The 11110-nt window shown below is 35.1% G+C and overlaps 1 protein-coding gene across 2 annotated transcripts in view; it reads left to right on the forward strand.

Annotated features, from left to right (window-relative positions):
* Positions 1 to 9869, forward strand: part of COL24A1 (collagen type XXIV alpha 1 chain) — a 421841-nt gene extending 411972 nt beyond the window's left edge. For both annotated transcript variants that reach the window (XM_002810653.5, XM_063718582.1), the window contains 3 exons: positions 1868 to 1977; positions 4414 to 4629; positions 8707 to 9869. In XM_002810653.5, coding sequence (XP_002810699.3) covers positions 1868 to 1977; positions 4414 to 4629; positions 8707 to 8853 — 473 coding nt within the window. In that variant the 3' untranslated portion in view covers positions 8854 to 9869. The remainder of the gene's footprint in view (positions 1 to 1867; positions 1978 to 4413; positions 4630 to 8706) is intronic.
* The last annotated feature ends 1241 nt before the right edge of the window (positions 9870 to 11110 follow it).

The following is an 11110-nucleotide window of genomic DNA, read 5'->3' on the forward strand; positions in this document are numbered from 1 at the left end:
ATCTCTAGCTTGGCATACCTTGAAAGAAATTATGGAGCCCCTACCCAAATAGAATATAACACCTGAATTCAAAGCATTTCACCCCATATAACAATAAAAATTTGCTTGATGGTAAACGTTTTATAAAGAATTTTTTATTATTAGCTCATAAGTAGTAGGATAGTATTTCTTGGAAGACAAGAGAAGGTGAAAGAAGATATATGTTTACTCCATTAGGTAAGACTGGAAGCCCTCATCAGATTCTGATGAAAAATTCAGCTGTACTTTCTAAAAACTTTATGAAATATTCAAAATTCTGAAGATAAGGGACTAGGAATGGTGGACCTCCTTCACCCCTTTCTTCTGTATTTCAATATATCAGTGGTTCTCCAAATGTGATCCCTGGACCAGAATTAGATACTGTTAGAAATGCAGATTCTTAAGCCCCGCCCCAGACTTAATAAATCAGCAACTCTCAAGGGTAGGGCCCAGCTATGTGTGTTTTAGTGATGGTTTGATGCACACTAAAGTTTGAACACTGCTGCAGCTGAGGACCATTTCTACCCTTTGAGCTACCAGTTAAGCAAGTAAGCATTTTGAGGGATTAGTAGAATAGTAGAGGGGAGAATATTTGAGGATGTTTTGGAAGCTAGAGGAAGCTCAGGATGAGCTAGAGGAATCTTTGCTATGGAATAAAAGTGGAATGAACAAGGACTTCTGCCTACTGTAGAAAAAATGACATTTAACAAAAACCATTGAATTTTCTTGCCTTTTTAATGCAGGAAAACAGGGCTGCCTTATTCAAAAATTCTTGTCCTTTGTATTTGGAATAAGAAGCTATTTTAATACTCTCAGTCTATTAGTCTGGAATTAAGATGCTAGGCCATTGCTTTTTAGTCTAAGTATTTTCTGTAGTCTGAGTTTAGGCCCAGTTTTATTCTCTTGGGCACTCAGTGGAGCAAAGACTGGTAGAATTTCACTAGCTATAGGGACCTCAGTTTTTCCCACTGAGTGATAGTGGGAAAATCTGAAAGAGTACAAAAATGATAAACATTTAATTGTATGATTTTTTTGTGAAAACAAAAATGTTTTCATATTTTTATTTTACTTATCAGTATTATACATAAAGATATATTTTTCCTTCAAGAGATGGAAGTTGTTTCTATTATAAAACAAAATGTTCGTTTGAAACACTGTAATGATGTATAACAGAAATATACACATATACTTCATTAAGTTCAACTTTTCTAATAACTGTAACTAAACAATTCACTTTTAGTTGCTGAGCACATCTTATCTGTAGAATGAAGCAATCAATTCAGCTATTCTATCATTTTGATTAAAATTATGAAACACTCTGAAATTGATAGTTATGTGAAAAATACAACATTTTTAGTATCAATTTTACATAATGAAGCATTCATTCATTCACTAAATGCAAATATATAATCTTCTAAGTTTTTAACAGGTGAAACTGTGATAATACGTATTTAAAGTACCATGACAATTTATAAGGATGTGGCCAGGCACAGTGGCTCACGCCTGTAATCCCAACACTTTGGGAGGTGGAGGTGGGCAGATCACTTGAGGTCAGGAGTTCAAGGCCAGCCTGACCAACATGGTGAAACCCCATCTCTACTGAAAATACAAAAATTAGCCGGGTGTGGTGGCACATTCCTGTAATCCCAGCTACTCAGGAGGTTGAGGCATGAGAATCACTTGAACCCGGGAGGCAGAGGTTACAGTGAGCCAAGATCGCACCACTGCACTCCAGCCTGGGCGACAGAGTGAGACTCTCTCTCAAAAAAAAAAAAAAAAAAAAAAGAAGAAATTATAAGAATTACGGCATTTAATAACTTTAACTTTATGTTTTACTATAAATTATTAGGAAAATACTGGATTGACCCAAATCTCGGCTGTCCTTCAGATGCCATTGAGGTTTTCTGCAATTTCAGTGCTGGTGGCCAGACATGCTTACCTCCTGTTTCTGTAACAAAGGTACGTCACTGAATTTTAGAACACATGTCGTTATATTGCACAGTATCAGTGAAAAATTATGTTTAAAATTCTATCATTTTAAATAATTATGAATTTTAAGAATGAAGGCAAAGATTATTCTCTATTATGTATGAGAAATAAATATGTTATTTTTAAAAACTAGTTAATCACAGTAAATCTTGACATTTTGATTGTGTCTTTTTATTATTTGGCTTAGTTTGCCTTACCCTACTGATCATGTTTTTTAAATTCCTTTTAAAATTGTGCAACATATGCTATGTTTTTATGCATACACACACATTAGAAATTTCTTAAAACAGCTATAGTGTTTGTAACCAGTAATCAGTTACCTGAAGTTTTGCTGAAAATTATATTATAATCATTAAAAAAGAATTTGCCACAAAATCTTGCTATTTATGGTTATTAGGCACATAATAACCTTTCTTAAACATCCACAGAATACTACTAAAAACTTCTTTCATGAATAATTCTATAAATCAAATGTTTAGAACGAATGCATGTTAGTTTGTTAAACTAACATATATTATAACACTGGGAGTTATAACAAATATTTATAAAACCTAAATCCTAGCTGTACCTATAACATATATTGAAACCAAAACTATGTTTCTTTCTTTTTCTGATTAAACCAGCTTGATATATGATCAAGAATTTGTCATTGACAAAGAACTGATACATGTGCCTATTGTGTGTTTTGTTCATCATAAAAAGACAGCAGATAAAATTCAGTCTCTTTAGCTGCTTCTTATTGAACCACCCTCTCCTCCTAAAACACCTCTCTTCATTAACCAGGGCATTCCATCAATTTATCTTAATAGGCATTCACCATTATCACTCCTGAAATAGAAGAGGGAAGGATTCTTCCATTCCTAGGGAATCATGAACCTCTAATAAAGAGCAGCCTGATAGTCCTACTTCCAAAATATCTACATCATCATCCTCATTCCAATGGAAGTTGGCATAGGATTATCATAGAAGGAAAGATGGGGCTGTGTGAACTGTGCAGAGGAAATAGGAGCAGTGGGGAAGCGGCACTCTAGTTATTTCCATGACCAAATCACTTCTCTCATTTCTTTGATTCGTAAACTCAACCCAAGGAAGACCAGAGAAGTACTGGGATGAACAGTAGACTTGGAATCAGGGACCGGGGTTCTAGTCTCTATTCTATCAACCCAGGGAATAAAACTGTGATCCACCAGAGGGCCTGCTCTGTGCCAGGAACAATGCTAGGTAAATTACATTTGTCATTTTTAATCCTCATAACAACCATGCCAGATTGGTGTTATACCCCAATTTACTGACAAGAAAATTAAGGCTCAGAAAGCTTAAACATTGTTTGCAAGTTTCTGACTCTAATCTGTAAAATGAAGGAATTGAATTACTTAAATTCTAACGTTCCTTATTATCTTTCCATGTGTATGCCCTTCTTTTGCCTTTCTCTCATTTTGTTTTTTCTTTCTGCTTTTCTTTTTGTTGTTGTTGTTTTTCTTCTACATTACCTCATAACTGATATTTTTCTAACTTTATGCTTGGAAATCAGTACAAATTCCTCAGTAGGAACTATTTTGGTTCACTTACATTATGACCATATCCCTGCTTGAATAATGCTAAAATAATAATCATCATGTCTAGAGCTATAGGAAAATCCGCCTTCCTGTTCAAGCCTGGGAAATGTGCAGTCAGTCTTCTTAAGTCTGATATTGTCCTGTATATTAACTAATATATATATATATATTAGTTAATACTTGTTTATGCATTCATTCATTCATTCAATAAATATTTATTGACGATTCACTGTGTGAATGAAACTACATTAAGGGCTGGTAACACAAAGAATAGGATTCTGTCCTTGTCCGTTAAGGCTCTCAAAGTTAAAATTACTCCACCAAATTATTGTTACAGCTTCTAACTCATCTTTGGAAACTCTCACAAAAAAAATTTGAAGGCAGAGACAGAATCTCGGATTTTTATTAAAAAAAGTATTAAAGCATTAACCAAAAGCAAATTGTTACTTTATATACTGTGAAAATTATCTTTGTTTTATTGATATTATATGTAGTAGCCTGATGGTATGCTGGAGCCAATTCATACAGGCTCAGGAAAGCCAATTGTTAACATTTCTTCCCATTGCCATGTTCAGTGACCTCACCTTGGTAGTCTGAATTCAGCCATGCCTGTAATCCCAGCACTTTGGGAGTGCTTCTACCATAGGAGTCAGGAAATACTATAAATCATGGTTTTTCCTCCAAGAAGCAGTGGTTAAACATTTACCAGTACACCACTGACTGGCACTTCAGTTCCAAGGAAAGGAGCTTTCTGGAGGCTGCCTTTGAAGGACTTTTCCTCAGGTTTTCCTGAACTGTTAAGTTTCTCAATTGCCACATTATAACCTGCATATTGTTTCTATGACATTAGTTGGAGTTTGGAGTTGGGAAAGTCCAGATGAACTTCCTTCATTTGCTGAGTTCGGAAGCCACCCATATCATCAGCATTCACTGTCTAAACACCCCAAGGTGGACAAGCACACAAACAAGTGGCCCAGGATTGCCTATTGGTTTCAAGGGATGGAATGGCCAGATTTTTAAAGTAAACACTCTACTTGAACCTAAAGTGCTTTCAGATGACTGCAAGGTAAGGAAATGGCACTTTTAGAATTGTTCAATATAACTAACTTAAAATTGATAAAACCATAAAATGAGGATAATTAGAGTAAGACTTTAATTACAAACTGCAGATACAGAAGGGTAGTAAGTTTTAATGTGCCTGACTTGTAACTGCATTTTTTAGAATCAATCATTTGTTTATATCATACCTTATCAACTTGTGTCATACCAATTGGTCTTAGATTTTTACATGCAAAACAGGTGTTAAGATGTAAATTTAATTTTTATTCCCTACATGAAATAATTATACCAGGATGGATGGATGGATAGATAGACAGATAGATGAATGATAAATAGATAGTGTATTTGGATAAATATTTTCATGTGTTTTCACTGCTGTAATTCTACATCTCATTATTGCATAAAAGGCAAGTTATAGAGGCAAGTAAGTTTTATTTCATTCTGTCTATCCCTGTACCTGATACCAAATATGGGTATAATTACATATTGACTGGCCCCACCAGTAAGTATTTGAATTGTAGCCTATTTTTTTTCCATTAAAATTAAATAAGGGGGCCAGGCATGGTGGCTCATGCCTGTAATCCCAGCACTTTGGGAGGCCGAGGCAGTCAGATCACTTGAAGTCAAGAATTCAAGACCAGCCTGGCCAACATGGTGAAACCCTGTCTCTTTTAAAAATCCAAAAATTAGCTGGGCATGGTGGCAGGTACCTGTGATCCCAGCTACCTGGGAGACTGAGGCAGGAGAATCACTTGAACCCAGGAGGCGGAGGTTGCAGTAAGCCAAGATCGCACCACTGCATTCCAGCCTTGGCGACAGAGTAAGACTCTGTCTCAAAAAAAAAAAAAAAATTAAATTAAATTAAATTAAATTAAATTAAATAATGGGGCTAGGCACTGTGGGGCACATCTGTAATCCCAGCACTTAGGGAGGCTGAGGCAGGTGGTTCACTTGAGGCCAGGAGTTTGAGACCAGTCTGGCCAACATGGAGAAACTCCGTCTCTACTAAAAATACAAAAATTAACCAGGCATGCTGGCACACACCAATAATCCCAGCTACTCAGGAGGCTGAGCCACAAGAATTGCTTGAACCTGGGAGGCAGAGGCTGCAGTGAGCCAAGATTGTGCCACTGCACTCCAGCCTGGGCAACAGAGCAAAACTCTATCTCAAAAAAAAAAAAAAAAAATTAAATAACAGATATTATGAAAAATCTATAATTTTAAAACACTATTTGTTAGAGCAGGTGTTGGCAAACTATGTTCAACAGACCAAGTCGGGCCCACTCCATGTTTTTGTGAATAAATTTTTATTGGAACACAGCCATCCTTAATTCATTTACTTATTATCTATGGCTGTTATGGCACTACAATGGCAGAGTTGAGTAGATATGACAGAGACTGCAGGGCCCACAAAATGTAAAATATTTACTATCTGGCCCTTTAGAGAAGAGTTTGCTGACCCCTCTTTTAGAGAATGGAGTTGTCCACTTTATGTATATATCATTAATTATTTTAAGTGGCTTCATTTCCTGTCCTTGTGTACTATGAAGCCCATGATTTAGTATCTCAACATTTCCAAAGTACTCTACTTTTTCATAACATTTTATTTCCAGGAGAATAGTGCTTGAAAAATCATAAGCAAATAGAAGTATATATATCTTATTATCTATATTTGAAGAGATTAGTATCATCAACAAATTTATTTAACTTGTACAGTAGGGCCCAGAAACATTCAGTAACTCACTAGTACCTCTGAGACACAATTCAAACTTATCAACTCCATTGAGTGCTTACAACAACCAGACCCCAGCCTGCTTTTCTAGATTGGGCTTTCACTGGCTGTCTGTTGTAAACTATGGTCAAACTCATCTGTTACAATAATAATAGGGACAATAATATCAACAGCCCCTATTACTATTTATTGGGAGTTTTATTATATGTTAAGTGACCATGCATTACATTAATTATTTTATTCATAATAAAAGCTTTCTGAAGAATATACTATTGGTCCTATTTTATAGGTATGAAAGTAAAGGCACAGAGAACTTGCTCAAGGTTATTTTGAGCAAAGTAATGCAGCCAATTAGCATAATTAAAAATAAACTAGCAAGTAAGTAAAATTAGCATAAGTAAAATACAAATTAAAGTAAAAATTAAATAAATAAAAATTAAAGTAATGCAGCTAATTAGATAATTGCAGTCATACAGCTAATTAGAGGAGGAACAAGAAATCAATCCCAGGCATGGCTGGGCACAGTGGCTCATGCCTGTAATCCCAGCACTTTGGGAGGCCAAGGCAGGCAGATAACAAGGTCAGGAGATCGAGACCATCCTGGCTAACACATTGAAACCCCATCTCTACTAAAAATACAAAAAATTAGCCAGGCATGGTGGCAGACACCTGTAGTCCCAGCTACTCGCGAGGCTGAGGCAGGAGAATGGCGTGAACCTGGGAGGCGGAGCTTGCAGTGAGCCGAGATTGCGCCACTGCACTCCAGCTGGGCGACAGAGCGAGACTCCCTCTCAAAAACAAAAAAAAAAGAAAGAAAAGAAAAGAAATCAATCCCAGGCATGGAGAACTTCAAAGCCCAGGCCTTACTGTACTGCTAGTGACTTTTGACTGAAACTTCATTTAATCCTTGCAAGCCTGTGAGGTGGGTGTTTATTATTCCCATTTTATATGTGGGGAAAGTGAGAGTACCAGAATTTCTATCAAAATCTGTCCCAGCTCAAATCCGTGAATGTAAACGCCATGCTAAGCTAATTTTCACAGCCACTTTCTACTTGCCCATCTGTTTTTTAGTTTTTTGTGGTTGTTGTTATGTGTGTGTATATGTATGGGTGTTCAGCTTAAGCCATTCATTTTCTCTGAAATGCCTTTCTATACCTCACTAATCAAGTGGAAATTTTAGGCATACTTTAAAGCCCATCTATATTCCAAATTTTTTCATGAAGCTTTCCCTGAGTACTCTAGTTAGAAATAAGGAATTTACTCACTATCTACATTTTTTACATTGTACTTTCTATAGATGGTGTTTTGTTGTGGTTATTTATGTTTTTACTCTCTTCAATTAGATTTATAAGCCGTTAGCATTTAGAAGCCAGAACTATTGTATTCATCTTTGTATTTCACAAGCACTGTAAGAATACTAAGGGTTACATCTTATTCAACTATGCTAAATATACTTAGTATTCGATAAATATTGCTTAAAAGACTTAATGAATGAATCTAACAGTGCCTCACACACAGAATTTTAGGTCTTGTTATCATACCAAGCTTATGACTTTAGACAAGTAGCTTATTTTCAATGAGCTTCAATTGCCTTAACTTTAAAATAAAATTTATAGCTTAAATAATCTCTAAAGTTCCTTCAAAATTTAAAATTTATATCATGATAATTCTATGAATAAGTGAATTAGCTCCTAAATAACAGCTCCACAAAACTCATCAATTGTTTTTCTCTATTGTGTCTGGTTGAATCTTAATCACAGGATATTTTATGATATGTTTTTGTTCCGTAGAATTTATTAGACACAAAAGAGAAGAAAGAGGGAAACTGTATAAATAGAGAGCTACAGAATGGGGGAGAAAAAAGAAACCTAAAAGATGATTGCACATAATTATAATTTTAACTATTTCTGATTGAGGTGATTCTGTTTATTTTCTACCTAAAATACAGAGGTTGAAATAGCTCATTCCCTTTTATCAAAAAAAAAAAATCCATCCTGAGGTATCAGTCCCAAATAAAGGAATACAGAACAGATGGTTATTACTCATATTAGGAGTATTGCAGCCTTTTAATTCATATCTGGTCCAATAATTCACAGATAGTTGAAGTAGAAGCCTGGCCTTAGCCTCTGGAAGTGAAAAATTAGAACAGACAGTGCCATTCTAGAGAAAGGAATAAGCCCAGGTTTTCAACTAATAATAGTAATTTTACCATTTATTGAGCATTGTTCTAGGCACTTTCTATTCGTTATCTCTAATCCTTAAAACAAGTTCACATTATCTGTGAAAGGCATTGTCTACTGAAAGTGACTGCTAATGAAATGCATATGAAAGCATTTTGTTCTTATTTTACAGATTCAAGATGGCAGCTGGCATAAGGCAACATTTCTTTTTCACACCCAGGAAGCTAATCAACTTCCAGTGATTGAAGTACAAAAACTTCCTCATCTCAAAACTGAACGAAAGTATTACATTGAAAGCAGTTCTGTATGCTTTCTGTAAAGTCTCTGAATTAGTTCCGAATTTCAGGCTGTTGGCCAGGTAATTGCTGAAGAGGGAGAAATAAGACAGACAGATACTGTCATTATGAAATGCATGTAATAAAGCATTGGCTAAATCTTAAAGAATCTCAGGAAGAACAGACTTCCTCCTAAGAAGGAGAAAAGGCATTTTTAAAGGACTATGATTGATAAAGTATTTAATTCTTTTAAAAATTATATTGATCTCAGCTTTCTTAAGAGAATTCCCTAGAACTAAAAATTTATAAATATGGAATTCTTCAGGGTATCTTATATTTTTGACTGAGTGCGTAGTACCCATTAGACAGCTGGAGATGCAGAGCACTATGGAGCAATACTGGCTAATGCTTCGAAATGTGCACTGCTTCTGTCTAAAAATTACAAGCCACAGTCTAATATGTCTTATTTTCTAAAACACTAAGCTGTATTCAGGTCCCCGATGGACATATACATCTTAGCCGGTGATACACTACCTCTTACGTGTTGCCTCTTTGTGTTGCTTGGTGCTCTTTCGAAAACAAGGTGCTTATGGCTTTCATAGACTATTTCCTTTTTCATCTTTGTCATTCTTTAAAAGTATATGTACTGGTTACATCAAAATATGTTTTGGTTGTTAGTACTTATTTTAATTTGTTTGGTCACACACTTAATAACACGTAAAACTATTTATGTGAAGTCCTTGTTTTATTTTAAAATTCTCTTTGTGTATTTGGAATCAAAGCCAGCACATTGTAACCTGTGCTTGTATGCAAAAGAATTAGATTTCTTTGTTTTTGTTTTATTTTTTAAATTGTTGTAAAAATTATTATAGGCCAGCTACATCTAGTAGTAGGTTTGGGGTGGAGATTGGGGGTTGTGCCATACTGTTTTTAAAGTTCATGATCATCTGGAATGATACTTAGTGTATATATGTTTTGTAAAGTGTTAATTCAGCAAATTTTTTGAAATTGCTGCTGTTTTAAATTATAAAAACTTTATATTTCTGCTTTGTAGAAATTATACGTTTTGTAGTATTCATTGATTTTCTTTCACTGCACTTAAATTTAGTGTTAGTACTTTAAAATTTTTAATTTACCAGTCTTTAAAGCAACATCCAGAAAAAATAAGTCTTTTCCCATTTAAAATAGGCTCAGCCAGTTCAACGTCTCCTTGTTATCAGAGAAATGTTAGTTCAATATTGAAAGAAAAATATTATACCTCTTGGTATCTAGAAAAGCTTGGTCATCCATTATAAATATATCTTTAGCCACAGCAAACCACACTTAACCTATCTGTAATAAAAATGTGCTTTAAATAATTTTGGGTGGTATTTGTTTTTCCTCTTTTGTTACAATATGCTTTTATTATTTATGATAGCCCCTCTGGCATAGCCTTTCTGTGTTATGTATATTTATATTGTTAAGAAGTATCTTTTATATACCTGCAAAAGGATTATAGGACCTATTTCCATGACAAAAATAAACTCTTACATATATGATCAAATGACTTTCAACAAGTGCGCCAATGCCATTCAATGGAGAAAGGACAGTCTTTTCAACAAATGGTTCTGGGAAAACTGGATATCCACATGTAAAAGAATGATGTTGAACCCTTACCTTATATTACATACAAAAAGTAACTCAAAATGGGAGCAAATATCTAAACAAAAGAGCTAAAACTATAAAACTCTTAGGAGAACACAGAAAATCCTTCATGACACTGGATTTGGCAATGATTTCTTGGAATGACAACGAAAGCACAGTCAACAAGAGAAAAAAATAGACAAATTGGACTCTCTCAATATTAAAAATTCTCTGTGCATCAAAGAACACTACCAAGAAAATGAAGAAGCAGCCCAAGGAATATGATAAAATATTTGCAACTCATATATCTGATAAGGGATTAATACCCAGAATATATAAAGAACTCCAGTGACTCAACAATAGAAGAACTAGCAACCCGGTTTAAAGAATGGGCAAAGGACTTGAATAAACATTTCCCCAAAGATATAGAAATGGCCAATGAATAAAAAGATGCTGGCTGGGCACAGTGGTTCATGCCTGTAATCCCAACACTTTGGGAGGCTGAGGTGGGAGGATTGCTTGAGTCCAGGAGTTCAAGACTAGCCTGGGAAACGTAGTGAGACACGATCTCTACAAAAATTTTCTAAAAATTAGCCAGGCATGGTGGCACACATGTGTAGTCCTGGCTATTTAGGAGGCTGAAGCAGGAGCATCACTGGAGCCCAAGAAGTTGAAGTT

This window comes from Pongo abelii, chromosome 1 (genome assembly GCF_028885655.2).
Source record: "Pongo abelii isolate AG06213 chromosome 1, NHGRI_mPonAbe1-v2.0_pri, whole genome shotgun sequence".
NCBI lineage: Eukaryota > Metazoa > Chordata > Mammalia > Primates > Hominidae > Pongo > Pongo abelii.